General features: G+C 46.5%; 2 protein-coding genes across 7 annotated transcripts in view; one reads left to right on the top strand and one right to left on the bottom strand.

Annotated features, from left to right (window-relative positions):
• LOC119955772 overlaps positions 1–10,692 on the top strand; it is a 53,459-nt gene extending 42,767 nt beyond the window's left edge. The window contains exon 15 of the mRNA XM_038782310.1: positions 10,152–10,692. Within this exon, the coding sequence (XP_038638238.1) occupies positions 10,152–10,217 (66 nt within the window). The 3' untranslated portion in view covers positions 10,218–10,692. The remainder of the gene's footprint in view (positions 1–10,151) is intronic.
• Positions 1,918–21,105, bottom strand: part of gpsm1b (G protein signaling modulator 1b) — a 283,643-nt gene continuing 264,455 nt past the window's right edge. For all 6 annotated transcript variants that reach the window (XM_038782318.1, XM_038782320.1, XM_038782319.1 and 3 more), the window contains 3 exons: positions 7,697–7,856; positions 6,115–6,335; positions 1,918–5,281 (listed from right to left, as the gene is read on the bottom strand). In XM_038782318.1, the coding sequence (XP_038638246.1) occupies positions 5,099–5,281; positions 6,115–6,335; positions 7,697–7,856 (564 nt within the window). In that variant the 3' untranslated portion in view covers positions 1,918–5,098. The remainder of the gene's footprint in view (positions 5,282–6,114; positions 6,336–7,696; positions 7,857–21,105) is intronic.

Below are 21,105 nucleotides of genomic sequence, written 5' to 3'. Positions count from 1 at the left end.
CCCCCTCCCCTCCAACGAATAACGCCCATGAATTCTAGAACCCCCCCATCCTTCCCCTCAGTTAAAACGTGACCTTCTCAAGAGTCAAGAATTCTAGCAGGTCCCCACGCCAGGGCACAGGGTGGAGAGGTTGATCGCCACCCTAACAGGATCCGCCTTTGGGCGATCAACGAGGTGAAGGCTACAATATCTGCCTCTGCACCCGTTTCCAACAAAAGCTGGTCCGACACCCCGAACATGGCCTCCCGAGGGCCCGGGTCCAGTTTCACGTGCACCACTTTAGAGATTACCCTAAACACCTCCTTCCAGTAATCCTCCAGCTTTGGACAGGACCAAAACATACACAACGTTCACACACATCTTCTACCCCTCAAAGAGCCAGCTCATCCTCACCCTTGTAAGGTGTGCTCTATATACCACTTTCAGCTGTATCAACTCCAACCTCGCACACAAGGTGGAGGCGTTCACCCTCCAGAGTACCTCACACCAGAACCCCTCCTCCATTCCCTCTCCCAACTCTTCCTCCTACTTTGCCATGATCCCTTCTAGCGGCGCCTTCTCCTCCAAAATAGCCCCGTCAACTGCCAATACTACCCCCTTGTCCAGTCCCCCTGTCGTCAGCACCTCCTCCAGCAATGTGGAAGGCGGCTCTACTGGGAAGCTGTGTATCTCTTTTCTGGCAAAGTCTCGAACCTGCATGGAGCAAAATATTTCCCTTGCTCCAGCCCATACTTCGATCCCAGCTCCTTCAATCCTGCAAACCGACCTCCAAGAAATAAATCTTTTAGTGTCCTAATTCCTTTCTCCTCCCATCTCCGAAAATGTCCAACCCACTTCCCTGGCTCAAATCTATGGTTCCCCCTTTCCCTTGACCCTGCCCCCAACCCGAAGTGCTGGTGAAACTGCCTCCAAATTCTCAACAAAGCTATTACTGCTGGACACACTGAGTATCTCCCCGGGGCCATCGGGAACGGCGCTGTTGCTAGCCCCTTCAATCCCGACCCCCTACACAAACTTTGCTCCAGTCTGACCCACTGGGAGCCAACCCCTCTGACCCAGCTCCGTACCTTCTCCACATTCACCGCCCAGTAAGACCCAAGCCCCCTGCCTGCCATCCTGTCTGTAGTAGCACCTTTCCTCCCCATATGAACGAGGTAATCAACCCTTCAATCGCTCTAAAAAGTGCTTTTGGCAGGAAAATCGGCAGGCATTGGAAAATAAACAAGAATTGCGGTAACACATTCATTTTAACCGCTTGTACCCAACCTGCCAGTGACAGAGGGAGACAATCTCACCTTGCCAGATCAGCTTTCTGCTGCCTATGTTAGTGGAGGCAGAGAGCTAAACTCTTTTTAAAAAATACCGGGATATGCACCTTTTAAAAAATTTTAGAGTACCCAATTTCTTTTTCCAATTAAGGGGCAATTTAGCGTGACCAATCCACTTACCCTGCACATCTTTGGGTTGTGGGGGTGAAACCCACGTAACATGTGGAGAATGTGCAAACTCCACACAGACAGTGACCCGGGTCCGGGATCGAACCGGGGTCCTCGGAGTCGTGAGACAGCAGTTCTAACCACTGCGCCACCATGCCGCCCTTGGATCTGCACTTTAAGTGCTGTAAGAGACAGGGCTATGCACCGAGTGGGATTAGAAAGGGCACCCAGTGTCCTCGGGCTGACATTGACAATATGGGCCGAATGGCCTCCTTCTGTGCTGTAACTTTTCTATGATTCGAATCGAATGGCAGAGCAGGCTTGAGGGGCCGAATGGCCTATTGTTTCTTCTATTTCCTGTGTTCCTACATTTATTGACATATATACACCCTAGGTGTGGCCCAGGGTAAGATATGGGATGTGGTGCAATGGGAAATAGAAAAAGGGAAGAGAGGGAGAAAATGAACACAGAAATCGCTGATTAGTAATACCGGAAAATATTTACTGAATACAGACATCTATAATCTCGATCCAAGGATAAATCGGTCACAGTTTGTATTTTTATTACAAGCTTGTGTAAAATTTAATACATTGTAGTTTCATTTGATTTACACCTTTTAGGTAAAATGAGGCTGTCTTATTTACAGATCAGTACAGATTTTTAAACCTCTAAAATCCATCCCCCCAAAAAGCATCATGTAGTGGCAGTGTTTGGAAAGAATTGTACCGTAGTTTCAATGTCTTAAGTGTGTTAAAGATAAAACATGGAACAGCAGTTAGATTGCCTCAAGGACGACAGGGAGTGTTTTAAAAAAATTTACACCCAAATAAAAATTTAAAACAAGTTTCGGAAGTTTATTTTTTTTTAAACTAGAGAAAATAATTTACCTGTATTTTGTACGTCTATGGCCCACTCTCCAGCACTACAGTGTTCTGGATGTCACTGTCACTTGCAGTTAGATGCACAGGCTAGAATATGCACATTGCAAAAAACCGCAACTGAAACTTTGTACCAAAAAGTCATTTGCGTCTCTCTCTCTCTCGATCTTTCTCCATGTTTTAAAGACAATGTCTGGTACCGACACAGCGGGCCGCACATGCACTAGTCAGCTTTCCTCCAAACCCCACACACACACACAAAACTCTGCAGAAATAACTTGCATTTCTATAAAGCCCATCACGCCCAGTTGCTGGATCGATTGTGAATTCAGAATCGAGGTTGATAGATTTGTGTTGAACAAAGCTATTCAGGGGTATGTGGCAGAGGTGGGTACATGGACTCAAAGCTGCATGTCGACCGGATCCCACCAGATGGTAGAATTCGCACGAAGGGTTAAACAGCCTCCTGTCCTCATCTGTTATCTATCGGCTGGTTGAGGGATAAATGTGGGTCAGAACTTCCTGGTTTTCCTTTGCATGGCGCCTTGGCACCTTTTTTATTCATCTAAAGGGGCTGCTTGGGGACTCAACAGAACAACCAACGTCATTGTCATTTTGTTAAGTTGTTTTTAAAATAAAAATTACACAAAGCAGCTGCACTGTAAGTATCTTGGAAGCTTCACTGAAACCGTAAACGAATTATACATTAAATGGAGGGATCTGTGCATTTAAATTTTTTTTAAAATTTAGAGCACCCAATTAATTTTTTCCAATTAATTTAGCATGGCCAATCCACCTGCCCGGCACATCTTTGGGTTGTGGGGGCGAAACCCACGCAAACACGGGGAGAATGTGCAAACCCCACACGGACAGTGACCCAGAGCCGGAATTCGAACCTGGGACCTCGGCGCAGTGAGGTAGCAGTGCTAACCACTGCGCCACCGTATCTCTGCATTTTGCCCGCTTATAAGAGGTAGGAAACTGGCGGTGTCTCGTGAAAGAAGCAGAGCAGGAGGACACTGTCTTTAGAACAAAGAGAGACGTTAGGTTTCGGAGAAATGAGTTGTAAAGCTGCCTCTGACACAGCAGCATGTACAACTTGCACAGGCCACAGGCTCATCACTTCAATTTTTCTCTCTCTAACTTGGGGCCTGTTTACTGGTAAAATTGCAGGGAGTCACCAGAGCAAGGAAGAACAGGAGAATCACATTAGAATGTCTCCCCTGATACTTATTTTAAAATTTAGAGTACCCAATTCATTTTTTCCAATTTTGGGGTGGATAATCCGCCTATCCTGCACATCTTTTTGGGTTGTGGGGAGCGAAAGCCACGCAAACACGGGGAGAATGTGCAAACTCCACACGGACAATGATCCAGAGCTGGGATCGAACCTGGGACCTCGGCTCCGTGAGACTGCAGTGCTAACCACTGCACCACCGTGCTGCCCTACCTCCCTTGATCTTAATTACGTTCACATTCTAAAACAAAATATAGGTTTCTGTATAAAGATAAAAGAAATATTCATTAAGCAACAAGTGCCAAATGTTACATTTCAAGTATGTTTACCCATGTTTAAGATGTACACATTGGCTGTGAAATGCAACCTCTGTTTGGAGTTTCCATGTTTAGGTCAAGCTTCTCATTCCACCGTTTGAACTGTGCCATTCGTTTCATTTTTAAAATACCTCCATTACAACATGGGAGGGAGGAATTCCAGAAGAAATCATTAAACAGTTGCACGCCAGCATCCCACTGCATAGTTTCGAGGCCACCCATGCTCATTTCCATTGCTCTTCTATTGTTATTTGTTTCCCATTTCACCACATATAGAAACCTTCAATTAAATTAACGTCGCTTTTAGTTCAAGAAGAAAACCCTCCGCTGTAATCTTGGGCCCCTCTGCAGTTACCATTAATGAACAGGCCACTCCTGTTTCTGAATGGAACCAACCAGACATCCAGAGTACTCCAGTATAAGACTGCGGTGCTGTTCACGCCGTTTTTGGATTCATCTAGACGAGGTACTGCTGCATACGCCAACCTATATAACTCTATGTACATGATCTGCATTTTGGCCTTCTGTCGAGGGTAGGAGATAACGCCCCACGCCACTGGTGTCAGATATTGCGCGCAATCCCGGAACAGAAAGGGGCCTGCGCCCGTCCGCAAATACCTCCACAGTGTTTGATCTTGACTTTATTCATAAATTTAAAAATTAAATCTCTTGAACAGTGAAACAAATGGCAACCAGACTCATTCAATGGCAGAGTAAATAAAATATTAACCTAACGTGGATAGTTAAAGAAAAGAAAATTAATCTCTAATTGTGCCTAGTGTGTGTGAGCTTACCTGTAACATGTTTGTCTGTACAAGTGTTTGATCTGTGTATATGGAGTATCAGTGTGTGTGTGTGACTATAGGTGCATATTTTCTGTAGTACCAGCAGTTTTACATTCATTCAATGCTATCACTTTGAATAATAATCAAAGACTGTGCTTGTAGACTTACATCTCCCATAGAGAGACGTTTCTTGTACCATGTAGAAAAGAAACACGAATGTTGTTATTGGTGTGTTCAGTGTGAGGGGGGGTTTTAATTTTGAGAAAAACAAAATCACCTCCTTGGCAATGCTCGGAGCTGCTTGGGCATCTAGATTCGTATGCTGGTCTCTCGAGGGGTTGTTTGGACAGCTTTCGGCCTCGGCCGTCGCTCACAGTGTTTGCAGGGGGCATTGATCCGCACAGTTAGTCCAGCTTGTTTACAAGTCTGTTGGCGAAGTACTGCTCAGCTGGAGCCCGGCCTGTTCTGTCCCAGTCCTTCACGGCTCGACGGAAGGTCGACTCGCTGCTCATCCATGCGCTTGGCCTGCACCCGCTGGATTAGGCTAAAGAAGTCCTCATCGGGCACCGTGGGTCCTCTCGGCCCCGGGCTGGGAGGGGCACATCTCTGGTCGTCGATCCTGGATGACTGGGCGAGAGAAGGAATCACTTGAATCACCGGAGGCTAGTGCATTAGAGAATCAGGGGGCCATTTATGTACCAGCTTCAGGACAGGGTGACACCAGTTGACCGGCAGGTCTTGACCAAGATCGGAGGTGAGGGACAGAATTAGAATCAACAAGAGTAATGCAAAGGTCAGGGAAGGGATAGAAGAAGATACTGAGAGGGAGAAATGGACGGCAAGTTAGCACAGTGGTTAGCACTGTCGCTTCACAGCTCCAGGATCACAGGTTCGATTCCCGGCTTGGGTCACTGTCTGTGCGGAGTCTGCACGTTCTCCCCGTGTCTGCGTGGGTTCCTCTGGGAGCACCGGTTTCCTCCCACAGTCTAAAGACGTGCAGGTTGGGTGGATTGGCCATGATAAATTGCCCTTAGTGTCCAAAGGTGGGGTTAATGGGTTACAGGGATAGGGTGCAGGTGTGGGCTTAAGTGGAGTGCTCTTTTCAATGGCCAGCGCAGACTCGACGGGCTGAACGGCCTACTTCTGCACTGTAAATTCTATGTCTGTGTCTAAGAGTGCAGGATCTAGAGGAGGCCAAGCTATTCAGCCCCTCAAGTCAACCGGTCTTAAGTTATCAAAAAGCAGTGACCCCTGGGGAACACCACTATATATCTCCTTTCTCTCCCAACAATTGCTCACCTCTATACTCTGCTTTATGTTCCTCAGCGCATTGAGCATTCATGTTTCCACTGCCTCTTTAAGCCCTGGACTTCAATTTTAACATATTCATAGCTGTGACACGTTGCCTGTAAAGGGTGGGTGTTTTCCTCACAGCAAGACATATTCCTGACAGCTCCTACCTGGCATTTCATTAACATGTTGAAAAACTCATCTCCGGGTTCCTGCGGATCTCCGTCAGGCCGCAGATGCCCCATCACCACCTGGCTGTTGTTGTGAGTTATCCTCAGTCCAGGCAGGTTGCCCACATTGGCTCGCTGGTCATCTAGCCTCCGGCTCTGAGAACTCGCTATCAAGTCGAAAAACTCCTCCGTCTGTGGCGAGGCAATGAGTGACGCCTGAGCTGCAAAGGGAGGGAGAAAGAAGAGAGTGTCAGTGGTATCGAGACACACCAGCAGTCTGTAACCAGTTGGCTAAAGGTACAGCAGGTTCGTGTTTAATCGGTTTTGGCACTTTGTTCTCTGGGATGAGAAAGTTGGCCGGGATATTTATCAGTGCTCCCTCCGACAAGATGATAAACCATCTGGTCTCTCGTGCGAGTGTAAAAGATCTCATTACACTATTTGAAGAAGAGAAGAGCAATTGTCCCAGTCGGCTAATATTTCTCCCTCAATCAACACTGCTAGAAACAGATTATCCGGTCATTATCACATAGCCGGTTGTGTGACGTCCCCATAACCTCCTGACCGTTGACAGACCGTCTTTCACATCCGCTAGTTGCAATGGGGCAATATCACTCGACAAACCGCTCACAATCACGGGCCAACTAATTTGTGAACACCGCCCAGTGCATCTCACAAACCCGTCTCCCATCCATCGACTCTGTCTACGCCTACTACTGCCTGGGGAAAGCGGGCAGCATAATCTAAAGACCCCTCCCACCCGGCTTACTCACTCTTCCAACTTCCTCCATCGGGCAGAAGATACAAAAGTCTGAGAACACGCACGAACAGACTCAAAAACAGCTTCTTCCCCACTGCCACCAGACTCCTAAACGACCCTCTTACGGACTGATCTAATCTCTTCACACATCTTCACCCGATGCTTGTGTCTATGTATTTACATTGTGTATTTTATGTTTGCCCTAATTGGTATTTTCCTTTCATGAACGGAATGAGCTATCTGAGCTGCACGCAGAACAATACATTTCACTGTGCCTCAGTACACGTGACAATAAACCAATCCAATCCAATTTCACAAACCCGTTGTTTGCATGGATCTGTGGTTTTAATTCCATCGTTGCCAAGTGAAGGTGAAAGATGGCAGTGCCAAGAGGGGCCAGCCACAAAGGTTAGCAAGGTTTGGCGAGGTGCTGCCCTGCTCAATGGTGTTGCATGGGGAAGCTGTGATGACTAATAGAACTGGATGCACAGGATCCACCCGTACCTTCCATTAGCTCTGCGTCGCAGACAGGGCCAGTGGGCATTTTCTGCGCCAATCTAAATTTCTCAGAATATCCTTGTTGACTGTTCCACTCGGCCGGTTGTGCAGTAATTTGGCGGAACCCCCCCAACAATCTCATTTAACTTTTATTTAAGAACTTTGCAGTGGCCACTTGCAATGCAGGACCTGGGCAACGAGCTGCTGGAGTTGGCGGAGAAGGGAGGACATTTTAACACCGTGCTCATGTTTATAAAGTTGGAGGGTGCGAGATCGGGTGCAATTCTTCCTTCGCCCCCGTACTTTGCACACTCACGTACTCACATATTCTGTCCTGCAGAGGAGACACGGGGGTCGATGCGCTCCCGGTCGTGCCATTCTGACGTTCTTCAAATGTACAACGCTGATCATCCATACGATTACTTTGAAAGCGACTCAGTAGATCGAAGAAGCATTCTTCATCTGAAGGATCCCGGTTTACCTTCTACACAATTGAAAAATCTTGATCAATAAAGAGCGGTGCGATATCGCTTAAATATCCAAATGTGAACAATAAGTCAGTCAATGAGGGATGGTTAACCAATCAAAGCTGAGCTGAAAGAACCGTGGCTATTTACACAACGTATCTTGGTTTTTCAACACACAGCTGTGGGCAGTTTCGGTAACCTTACCTCAGGATTGACATACTTGCCTGAGTGGGTTCATTAGAATGGGATGAGGGGAGTATCCCATGAGGAGAGATTGAGTAGACTAGGCCTATATTCCTTGGAGTTTAGATCAGCAATGGACAACCTGTGGCCCGGGAGTCACATGCGGCCCATCTGGGTTCTGAGTGCGACCCCAGGAGACATTTTGTTGACCGTTGCCCACACACAGGGCCACCACATTCCGTCCATGTAGTGTTTTTTCCGACCGGTATGACTGAGGTGATGCACACGTGAAGCGAGGTGCGTGCCAATGGCTCACAACACTGACTGTGAGAGCCGTGCGCTTCCTCTGCATCCAATCAGGCTTAAATATTTATTTTGTTTTTACCATTTGAAGTTGATGACAGTTCTATTAATGTATGAATGATTAAGCATTTTCTATAACGTGTTAGGACATATTCAGTGTGTATTATATACATTTAATCATGGGGGTCATGAACAAGGGCAGCACGGTGGCGCAGTGGGTTAGCACTGCTGCTTCATGGCACCGAGGTCCCAGGTTCGACCCCAATCCTGGGTCACTGTCTGTGTGGAGTTTGCACATTCTCCCCGTGTTACATGGGTTTCGCAGGGTAGGTGGATTGGCCATGCTAAATTGCCCCTTAATTGGAAAAAATTAATTGGGTACTCTAAATTTATTTTTAAAAAATGGTTAGTGAACAAGCCTGATTTCAACCCCTGTCAAGCCCACCATGGTGAAGGAGGGCCGCTCATGCGACCCGGTCAACAGCCTGGGTTGCTCATCCGTGGTTTAGAATGAGAGGTGATCTAATTGAAACATATAAAACTCTTAAGGGGCTTGACAGGGTAGACACAGGGAAAATGTTAAATAAGGGGTTGATTATTTGGGACTGAGATGGGAGAAATTCTGTCACTTGAAGAACTGCGAACGTTGCAATTTTCTCTCCGTGTCTGCGTGGGTTTCCTCCGGGTTCTCCAGTTTCCTCCCACAAGTCCTGAAAGTCGTGCTTGTTAGGTGAATTGGACATTCTGAATTCCCACTCAATGTGGCAACAGGGGACTTTTCACAGTAACTTCATTGCGGTGTTAATGTAAGCCTACTTGTGACACTAATAAATATTATTATTTTCACTCGCGAGGTAGTGGGAACGTGGTCGCTATTCAGTGCCTCGGTTGGACATGATCCTCGGTTCAGTTACTAAAACCATTCCCACTCTCCTTGGCCTTTGCGTAGTGAAATCTGTTGTTATTTCACCTCTCCTGCCCTCCTCCGTATCGCAGACTGAGCCCCCATCTGCCCAAATGGATCCCATAGCATTAAGGAGAGCAGGGGAACTCTTTTGTACTTCCTGTCACCCGCTCCCCATTATGCGCCCCCTCCACCGCGCCCCCCCCCCCAAAATCTGGCTTACACACTCTGACATTTCTATCTTTCCCCAGTCCTGACTCAAAGGTCTCGCCAACCCGGAATGTTAATCGATTCCGCTCTCCGCAGACTCTGCCTGGCCTACTGGGTGTTGCCAGCATTTCTGTTTTTGATTTCAGATTCCAGCATCTGCAGTATTTTTGGGGAATTTTGGGGAAATATGGACCATTCTCTCTGGAAAGACTGCGGCCAATTGGATCTTCAGCTCTGTAGATTTGGGGGTTCATTTTGCATCGTTCCAGCCTTAGCTTGAGGGATTTATTTTTGTCAAACGTGGTGTCGGGGGGAGGGGGAAGGGGTGCAGAGAAGGTGAGGAGGGGGGTTGGGGGCTTGTGAAATCTGCAGTGGCTATTCAGCCAAGACTGTACTGAACCACGCATTAAGCTTAAAGGTTGCTGGGCTCTTAGCTAATTTAAATTATGGGATGATGGGGAGAAGCTAGTGATTTGAAACAAACCTATTGGACTTTAACCTGGTGTTGTCAGACTTATCAAATTAAGGGAGAAATTGAATCAGTGTATAATTTCTCAAAATGGATAAGGGTTAAAGCATGTTTTTTCCTGAATAATTTTACATTTCAAGTAAAGCGATGTGCTATCTACGTGAAAGCAATTTAAAAAGTATTTATAGCTTTTTCCGCATCTTGCGTACCATCGCTTCACACTTGTGTTTTATAATTTAATAGGCTATCACTCAACGTTCTGCAGGAAGTGTTTTAAACTCGGGATCCCATGAAAACAAGTGTCCATAAATTAAATGACGGCTGCAACTCACACTTGACAAGTCAACATGTGCGCCCTACTGTTCCTCACTGTGTGCAGTTAAGCTTTGATCACATTACACGAGAAAGACATTAGATGCAGTCGATACAAAACATTAGACGAGATCAGCTTCTGCTCCCATAATCGGGTTTTGATGTCACTGTTTGCCATCAGACAGATTCGCTGGACCGTTTGACGGACTAATATGTATTCACCGATACTGCAGGTCAATAAACCAGCCATGCCTCAAAATAGCATTGCGAATTTGACAATAAGACTAAAGGAAAAGTTCTCAAATTATGTGCCCAAGTTGGATTTTCTCTGCAGGCTAGGACAGAACTTGCTGATCCTCCTTTTGTACTGCGGATAACTTGCAACAGCTGTGGACAAATAAAAATTTTTTTGGGGGGTATCAAAGAGGGGTAATGCCTTTGCAGTGTCAAGTCAGTGTATAAAAAAAGAAAAGGACAAGCTTGTGTCGGACGCTTTATTACATCCCAAATTGTTTATCTCTTGCTTTCAGAAGCCAAGTAACCGGCAGTGCCTTTTAAGCTTTTTTAGTTTCCAATCTTAGTTCAGTAGTGCTAACATGCTGAGAGAGCAATCCCAATTATCCCAATCCCTCCCTCTTTCCCAAAAGCCCTGCGTTTCCTTTCTCCTTTTTAAGTGGTAACACAGCTCCCTTTTGGAAGTTAGAATCACAGAATCTCTACAATGCAGAAGGACGCCCTTCGGCCCGTCGAGTCTGCACCGACCCTCCGAGCACTCCACCCAGGTCCACTCCCCCATCCACCCCCACCCCATCCTCGTAACCTAAGCTGTACCAAGGGGCAAATTTTAGCTTTGCCAATCCACCTAACCTGCACATCTTTGGACTGTGGGAGGAAACTGGAGCACCCGGAGGAAACCCACGCACACACGGGGAGAAAGTGCAAACTCCAGACAGTCACCCGAGGTCAGAATTGAAACCGGGTCCCTGGCGCTGTGAGGCAGCAGTGCTAACCACTGTGCCGACCCAACAGTGAACAGTGAATCTGCTTTTACCCTCCATTCGGGGCATGCGCTCCAGATCACAACTCCCGATTTAATTTTATCTTCCTCATTATCCGCTGGCTGTTTTTTAAATCCATTATTCTCAATCTCTACCTCTGAGCTCAGCACCAATTGTTTATTTTATCAAAATCCCTCTTGACATTGAATCCTCCACTAAAACTCTTCTGACTCAGGCATTCATGGATATCAAATACTTCATAAAATGTTCATAGAATCCTTACAGTGCAGAAGGCGGCCATTCGGCCCATCGAGTCTGCACCGGCCCTTGGAAAGAGCACCCTACTTAAGCCCACGCCGCCACACTATCCTCCTAGCCCAATAACCCTACCTAAACTTTTGGACACTAAGGCAATTTAGCATGGCCAATCCACCTAACCTACACTTCTTTGGACTTCTGCTAGGCTTGAGATGGAAGCCTAGGAAGTTGTCTACCTTTTCTACAGACTCAGCATCATTCCAAGTTCATTATGGCAGCACGGTGGCCTAGTGTTTAGCACAACCGCCTCACGGCGCTGAGGTCCCAGGTTCGATCCCGGCTCTGGGTCACTGTCCTTGTGGAGTTTGCACATTCGCCCCCACAACCCAAAAATGTGCAGAGTAGGTGGATTGGCCACGCTAAATTGCCCCTTAATTGGAAAAAATAATTGGCTAATCTAAATTTATAAAAAAAATTAAAAAAAAATTTTAAAAATCATTCCAAGTTCACAATAAAAGGATATGCCAGTTAATCACTGTTTTCAGAATAAAACAGTTCTTTCACTTCAGTAAGCAGGAGAGAGAGAGAGAGAGAGAGACAGTTCCTTTCACTTCCAGGGTCTAAACGCTTCTGCCTCGTTCTCTCAGAAAGTATCACACACAGGAACCAATCACTGACTGTTGCCAGTCAGAACACTGTTCCTGCCCAACCCACCTGTTTCCAACCAACCAATCAAATCGGGTGGCACAGTGGTTCACACTGCTGCCTCACAGCGCCGGGGACCCGGGTTCAATTCCAACCTTGGGTGACTGCTTGTGTGTAGTTTGCACATTCTCCCCATGTCTGCGTGATTTCCTTCGGGTGCTCCAGTTTCCTCCCACCCATCCAATGATGTGCAGTTTAGGTAGGGTTACGGGGAGAGGGCGGGGGAGTGGGACTAAGTAGGGTGCTCTTTTAGAGGGTCGGTGCAGACTCGATGGGCCGAATGGCCTCCTCATGCACTGTACCAATTCTACGGTTCTATTCCCTGGTTCAAAAACTGATCGCTAAGATTCACCCGGTGCCCTGTGAAGAGGCGAGAGTCTCACCTCTTCACTCCAAGGACAATACCTGGGAATACAGTGTACTGGTAAGCAGTCTGTTCAAACTGAGTGTTCGACTGACCAAAAATAATAAAACAAAAGAAATGGGAACAAAGGAAGCAAACAGAAAGGACGGACAGGCTGGGCCTCTTCCCCTTTGAAAAAAAACTGAAGGGAGACCTGATGGAGGTCTTTAAAATTCTGAAAGGTTTTGCTGAAGTGGATACAGAGAGAACACTTGCTCTTGTGGGGAAGGGAAGAACCAAAGGCCGTCAATATAGTCACCAAGAAACTCAATAGAGAACTCAGGAGAGACGTCCTCACGTAAAGAGTGGTGAGTATGTGGATCTCACTACCGCTGGGAGTGGCTGAACTGAACCGTGCAGATGCATTTATGGTGAAACTAGCCAAACTTATGAGGGAGACAGGGGTAGAGAGTTACGATGATAGGTTTAGATGAGCAACGATGGGAGGAGGCTCAAGTGGAGCATAAACACCAGCATGGACTAGTTGGGCCGAATGGCCCGTTGGCGTGCTGTATGCCCTAGGCAATCCCATAAAGTCCAGCGCCTCAGGTCGGAAAAAAGAAAGATGTTTAATGGAGAAGATTATGACCGTGCAGACACCTCTGTGAACTGAATTCTATTGTGGTAAGCACGCGCAAGGAAGCCAAAAAGAAAAAATATTTCTGCAACAAAATTCCAGTCGTAACGGAGTGGAAATTTTCCAGCCTAGATTAAAAAAACATTGCCTTGCAAGTCATTTTTAGAGGAATAGGAACATGTGCCGTGGTGAAGACCCTTCCAGCTGGGGCATCCCGTCAGCTTCAGAGGGATTAAAGTAGTGATTGTGTGGGAGATGGGAGATTGTGAGAAAAAATTGTGAGGTAAAATCTGCCCCTTCGGATTGGCCGCTCAAACTGGTTACACTCACTGTCAAGTGAAGCAACTCACTGAAACCTATTTTCACGATTGCCTTGCGTTTTGTTTCTTCATTCTTTCATGGGATGTGGCAAGCCAGCAGTTTTTGCCCATCCCTATTTGCCCTAGAACAGCGTGGCCATTTCAGAGTGGCCCTTAAGAGTCAACCACATCGCTGTGGGCCTGGGTCCGGAGTCACACGCAGGCCAGACCGGGTAAGGGTGGCGGGTTTCCTTCCTTAAGGGACATTTGGGACAAGCGGATAGCACTGTGGCTTCACAGCGCCAGGGTCCCAGGTTCGATTCCCTGCTGGGACACTGTGCGGAGTCTGCACGTTCTCCCCGTGTCTGCGTGGGTTTCCTCCGGGTACTCCGGTTTCCTCCCACAGTCCAAAGACGTGCAGGTTAGGTGGATTGGCCATGATAAATTGCCCTTAGTGACCAAAAATGTTAGGAGGGGGTTATTGGGTTACGGGGATAGGGTGGAAGTGAGGGCTTAAGTGGGTCGGTGCGGACTCGATGGGCCGAATGGCCTCCTTCTGCACCGTATGTTCTATGTTCTAGTGAACCGGATGGGATTTTACAACAACTGAAGATAGTTGTCATGGGCACCATTACTGAGACTAGCATTACATTCCTGATTTATTAATTGAATTTAATTTCCACCAGCTGACGTGGTGGGATTTGAACCCACGTCCCTGTGCGGCTGGATTACGAGCCCAGTGAAATTACCACCACACCACCATCTCCTACGCACAGAGACTGAATCACAGCCATCAATAGCGCAATGATCTCCATAGTAACTGCCGATAAGGAGTCTAAGCTCTGTACCATAAAGGGGGGCACAAGTTTTGCAGCAGGACATTCAGGTGGAGTTCAAAGTGACACAAAAATCATCTCTTTTAAATATGCCAGACAGTCAGATCTTTGCTCAGACTATCGAAACCCAGGGTGATTTAGCTGGTCGAAGTAAGCACAAGTTTTTGACAAGTTCGTCGCTCGGTTTGTAGCAAAGTAAATCAGGTGATCTGAACGTGAGGGTCGGAACAATTTTTTAAGGTGAAGAACACATGAACAAGCCCACAAGAGCAATGCATCTAATAAACCACCGTCAAGGTCCAAATTGATAAAATTGTCGATAAAGTGGCAAAGAGGTCACTTACTCTGTAAGTGGGAGGCTGGGGATTGAGGGTGATTTAGAGATGTGGATCAGAAATTGGCTAGTTGAAAGAAGACAGAGAGTGGTGGTTGATGGGAAATGTTCAGAATGGAGTTCAGTTACGAGTGGCGTACCACAAGGATCTGTTCTGGGGCCGTTGCTGTTTGTCATTTTTATAAATGACCTAGAGGAGGGAGCAGAAGGATGGGTAAGTAAATTTGCAGACGACACTAAAGTCGGTGGAGTTGTAGACAGTGCGGAAGGATGTTGCAGGTTACAGAGGGACATAGATAAGCTGCAGAGCTGGGCTGAGAGGTGGCAAATGGAGTTTAATGTGGAGAAGTGTGAGGTGATTCACTTTGGAAAGAATAACAGGAATGCGGAATATTTGGCTAATGGTAAAATTCTTGGTAGTGTGGATGAGCAGAGGGATCTCGGTGTCCATGTACATAGATCCCTGAAAGTTGCCACCCAGGTTGATAGGGTTGTGAAGAAGGCCTATGGTGTGATGGCCTTTATTGGTAGAGGGATTGAGTTCCGGAGCCATGAGGTCATGTTGCAGTTGTACAAAACTCTAGTACGGCCGCATTTGGAGTATTGCGTACAGTTCTGGTCGCCCCATTATAGGAAGGACGTAGAAGCTTTGGAACGGGTGCAGAGGAGATTTACCAGGATGTTGCCTGGTATGGAGGGAAAATCTTATGAGGAAAGGCTGATGGACTTGAGGTTGTTTTCGTTAGAGAGAAGAAGGTTAAGAGGTGACCTAATAGAGGCATACAAAATGATCAGAGGGTTAGATAGGGTGGACAGCGAGAGCCTTCTCCCGCGGATGGAGGTGGCTATCACGAGGGGACATAGCCTTAAATTGAAGGGTAATAGATATAGGACAGAGGTCAGAGGTGGGTTTTTTACGCAAAGAGTGGTGAGGCCGTGGAATGCCCTACCTGCAACAGTAGTGAACTCGCCAACATTGAGGGCATTTAAAAGTTTATTGGATAAGCATATGGATGATAAGGGCATAGTGTAGGTTAGATGGCCTTTAGTTTTTTTCCATGTCGGTGCAACATTGAGGGCCGAAGGGCCTGTACTGCGCTGTATCGTTCTATGTTCTATGTACTCATTGTATCTGCACCAGCTCCTGAACTGGAACTATCCACATTATTCCCCGTTATTTTCCCCACATCCTTTTGTACTTTTCCTTTTCAATTACCTAATCAATTCCCCTTCAATTGTTTTAGTCTTCGGATGCTTGTGATAGAGCAATTCATGTTCTAAAAATGGGGTGAATTCTTCCAACTAACTAAACCATTCCTTTCAGTGATGATCCTCAACCAATGTCCTAATGTTGTCAGTTTAAAACGGGACATTTTTTTTGACAATCTCTTCAGTCTCAATAATGAAATTCCCACTCCCTCCCCACCAGAAATAATACATTCAAGAGCAAATTCTTGAGTGTTCTGAAAAAATACACCTTGTCAAAGCTTTTCATCTTGCACTCATCAGGCAATTCGCAGCATCAAATTGTAATGGGAACAAAAATTTATACTGCATGAGAAGAGTGTGCTGATCGGTTGGCAAGTGGACTCTGATTGGTAGAGGCACCTTCTTGGAGAATGCACCAGTTAACCGATAACTGACAGTTAACTGGCAAAGCTTTGTTCAAATTCAAAACCAGACAGGCTGACGACTGATCAAGGTATTGCCCTGTGGAATGAACCAGGGAATGGCTGTCACTTATTTTGTTTAGCTAAATAAAAGTGCAGTTTGAGTACACATTATTTTTGTCTGCAAAGGACAGGGCCCTATGTATCAATGCATACAGCTTCTAGCACGTGTAAGTGAGCCAAAATGTAACTTTGCAGAGATGATTAAATTACATTTGATTACATTAAATGAGATCACATTGGATATGATTCAGTGATTGGACTACATTTACTAAACAATCCTCAGACTACTAAAAATTACTCTGACAACCAATTTAACTGGATCAACCAGGCTCGCAGTATGGCTCAATGTTAACACACAGAGCCATGTCTTTTGCAGACATAAAGAATATGCCTTGCCCAATCAGAGCCAACCTGTCTGGTTTGAATGTAAACAAAGCTTGGCAGTTAATTGTCAGTTATCAGTTAACTGATGTATTCTCCATGGTAGCACCTCTACCAATTAGAATCCACTTGCCATCTAATCAGCTCTCTCATATCAGTCAGAATAAATTGTTGTTCCTTTTACAATTTGGTATTGTTACAAATTGTCCTCATACGAATTGTCCTAATGAATACAAGGCATGTGTTTTTTCTCAGTATGTGCCAAATGATAGAAACATTTGACCTTGGGTAACATCTTAGGAAACAGAATTAATTCATAAAATATTTAATTGGAAAATAAACAAGTTTTATTTTCCTTGTTATAATGCACAAAGATCAACCGTACAAAGTCTAAGTTACCATAACATGCTATTTCTTCGCAGATTAAACTACTATTTATTCTATGTAACATTTATAGGGGAACATTGATCATGCTTATGAGGGTCTGTATCAGTACCTTTTTTTGTTATTCCGTGGATAAAGGCATTTTTATAGAGCACCTTTCACCTCTGATGCACGGTGTCAGCAATGTATATCCTCCACAAGATGTGCTGCAGCAATTTGCCAAGATTCTTTCGACAACCTCTTCTAAACCTGCAACCTCTACCACTAGAAGGCCAAGGGCAGCAGACACATGGGAATACCACCGCCTCCAAGTTCCCCTCCAAGCCGCACGCTATCCTGACTTGGAACGGTATTGCCTTTCCTTCACCGTTGCTGCGCCAAAATCCTGAAAATCCCCTCCCTACCAACACTGTGGGTGCACCTGCACCAGGTGGAAGGCAGCAGGAGGGTCGCCGTCACCTTCACAAGGTCAATTAGGGATGGGCAACAAGATGCTAGTCTTTCCAACAACACTCATGTCCAATGAAAACAATTTAAAAATTGTTCTGGCTTCAAACCTGCCGTTGATTTAGTCTTGGGCAGTTAGAAAAATACCGAAAAATATAACATCACGGGGAGTAACTGCAACACGGAAAGATTGACTTCATCGGGCATGCACGGTAGCATGGTGGTTAGCATAAATGCTTCACAGCTCCAGGGTCCCAGGTTCGATTCCCAGCTGGGTCACTGTCTGTGTGGAGTCTGCACGTCCTCCCCGTGTGTGGGTGGGTTTCCTCCGGGTGCTCCGGTTTCCTCCCACAATCCAAAGATGTGCGGATTAGGTGGATTGGCCATGCTAAATTGCCCGTAGTGTAAGGTTAATGGGGGGATTGTTGGGTTACGGGTATAGGGTGGATATGTGGGTTTGAGTAGGGTGATCATTGCTCGGCACAACATCGAGGGCCGAAGGGCCTGTTCTGTGCTGTACTGTTCTATGGTCTATTGGTGTAGCACCTGACTTTTTCCCTAATGCTTCACAGGATTGTAGAAAAGTTACACAGCACAGAAGGAGGTTACTCGGCCCATCTGTCCATGCCAGCCAGCGGACACCCAGCTGCCCTTTCTAATCCCACCTTCCAGTACCCGCTCCATAGTCCTGTATCTTACAGCACTTACGGTGCAGATCCAGGCACCTTTTCAAAGAGCTATCCTCTACACTGTCCACCACTCAGCTAATTTTTGTGTCGTCTGCACATTCCCAATCGTGCACGTCCAAATCGTTCATGTATAGCACAAACAGTAAGGGCCCCAACACCGAGCCCAAATCATACTGGGCAGCACGGTAGCATTGTGGATAGCACAATGGCTTCACAGCTCCAGGGTCCCAGGTTCGATTCCGGCTTGGGTCACTGTCTGCGCGGAGTCTGCACATCCTCCCCGTGTGTGCGTGGGTTTCCTCCGGGTGCTCCGGTTTCCTCCCACAGTCCAAAGATGTGCAGGTTAGGTGGATTGGCCATGATAAATTGCTACTTGGGGTCTAAACGTTGGATGGGATTACGGGGATGGGTCTGTGCAGACTTGACGGGCCGAATGGCCTTCTTCTGCACTGTGAGGATTCTATGAAAACATAATTTGTTTTTGTGGCTAGTTTTAAAATACATGCTCCATTCATTTTCCCGCAAGGTGAATTTCTGTTGGACCTGGTTCTATTAACAAGTAGTCGGTCCTCAGGTATAGACTCAGGCTGCATGCACCAACAAGCTTTACAGGCACAGAATACAGAGTGCAAGCCTGACCTCATTCAACGGTCATATCTTTTAGAGAGAATTTACAATGCAAAAGGCCCATCGAGCCTGCACCGGCCCTTGGAAAGAGCACCCCATTCAAGCCTCACACCGACACCCTATCCCCTTTATCCCTGTAACCCAGGAACCCCACCTACCCTTTTTGAACACCAAGGGCAATTTAGAATGGCCAATCCACCTAACCTGCACATCTTTGCACTGTGGGAGGAAACCCGAGCACCCGCAGGAAACCCAGGCAGACACGGGGAGAACGCGCAGACTCCGCACAGACAGTGACCCAAACTGAGAATCGAACCTGGGACCCTGGAGATGTGAAGCAACTGTGCTAACCACAATGCTACCGTGCTGGCCACATGTGAACATGCAATTGCCACAGGGCTCACACCCTGCACTCTCCTCCACCACTGTCTCCCCCCCTTCCCCCCACCCACCCACCGCGCACCCTCCCCATCACACTTCCAAGGCACAACAGCCAATTCTGTTGTCCCAAATACTCCTTCAACCATCTGGTTGCCCTCATCCCGTAAATGAATAAAAAATTGATTGTATTCCATATAATACCTTTGGATCAATGTAGTAACTAAAAATGTTCCTTCATATTTTTAAATTTAGAACATAGAACAGTACAGCACAGAACAGGCCCTTCGGCCCTCTATGTTGTGCCGAGCAATGGTCACCCTACTCAAACCCACGTATCCACCCTATACCCGTAACCCAACAACCCCCCCCCCCCCCCCCCCCACCCCCCCCCCCAACCTTACTTTTTAGGACACTATGGGCAATTTAGCATGGCCAATCCACCTAACCCGCACATCTTTGGACTGTGGGAGGAAAGCGGAGCCCGGAGGAAACCCACGCACACACAGGGAGGACGTGCAGACTCCGCACAGACAGTGACCCAGCCGGGAATCGAACCTGGGACCCTGGAGCTGTGAAACATTTATGCTAACCACAATGCTACCGTGTTGCCCCATTTACTTTACATTTTCCCCCAATACTTAAAAACTGCAGTACATCTCACCTTTCAGGATTTATTTGTAGCAATAGGACATCGACCTATTCGACACTACCACTTCAAGGGTTGGCATTGAATTGGCAATGGTAAAATTGAGTTGGACCATGTAAATCTAATTTTTACTGTGCTCTGCTGAACCATATACAACGATTTGGGGAAAAAGGTGCTTGAAAGCGACACATCACATTTTGTTCAGAATTTACTTCCAGTGGCTGTTTTGTTCCCCCGCACCGTAAGTGTTCCATCCGAAATTAAATGAGTACAAAGCATTAATTTAACATCTAATTCTGTAACGTATAGATATTCCAAAAGTGCAAAAATATCACCAGCTGTGAATTACAGAAGACTTCAAGAGTGAGACTTCAGAACAGATGATGGGAGGGGGTGGAAATCAGGCGGAGGAGGTGGTTCCAACGCAGTTATGCATCATCAGGCAGGTGAAACTATATTTTGACTTGATCCTTGCCCATCAAGGAGGCATTTGGAAGGACTAATTCAACCAACAGTGTTAACCAAAAGCAAACGACAATAAAACTGTTAAAAAACAACCCAGATTGGGCGGCACGGTGGCACAGTGGTTAGCACTGCTGCCTACCGCAATGAGGGCCCGGGTTCAATCCCGGCCCCGGGTCACTGTCCATATTAAGTTTGCACATGCTCCCTGTGTCTGAGTGGTCTCACCCCCATAACCCAAAGATGTGCAGATTAGGTGGATTGGCCACGCTAAATTGCCCCTTATTTAGAAAAAAAATATTTGGGTACTCTAAATTTATTTTTAAAAACAAACAAACCAGATGAACCACAAATGTGTCTCAGGACAAGCTGCTCTCTCTCGGAATTTATTGCCTCCACCATTGAATGCGAGCGGAGGTAATGTTTTCTCCCGTTTGTTAGTCTGTCTGTAACTAATATTTCAAAGGGCAGCACGGTGGCGCAGTGGGTTAGCCCTGCTGCCTCATGGCGCCGAGGTCCCAGGTTCGATCCCGGCTCTGGGTCACTGTCCGTGTGGAGTTTGCACATTCTCCCCGTGTCTGCGTGGGTTTCACCCCCACAACCCAAAGATGTGCAGGGTAGGTGGATTGGCCACGCTAAATTACCCCTTAATGGGAAAAAATGAATTGGGTACTCTAAATTTATTTTAAAAAAAACTAATATTTCAAGAATTAGTGGATACATTTCAAAGAAACTTGGTAGATAGATAGGGTATGGTTAGTCTGTGGCGGGGCGATTCTGATCTG

Source organism: Scyliorhinus canicula, chromosome 21 (genome assembly GCF_902713615.1).
Source record: "Scyliorhinus canicula chromosome 21, sScyCan1.1, whole genome shotgun sequence".
Taxonomy (NCBI): Eukaryota; Metazoa; Chordata; class Chondrichthyes; order Carcharhiniformes; family Scyliorhinidae; genus Scyliorhinus; species Scyliorhinus canicula.
This window is presented reverse-complemented; position numbering and strand designations above follow the sequence as displayed.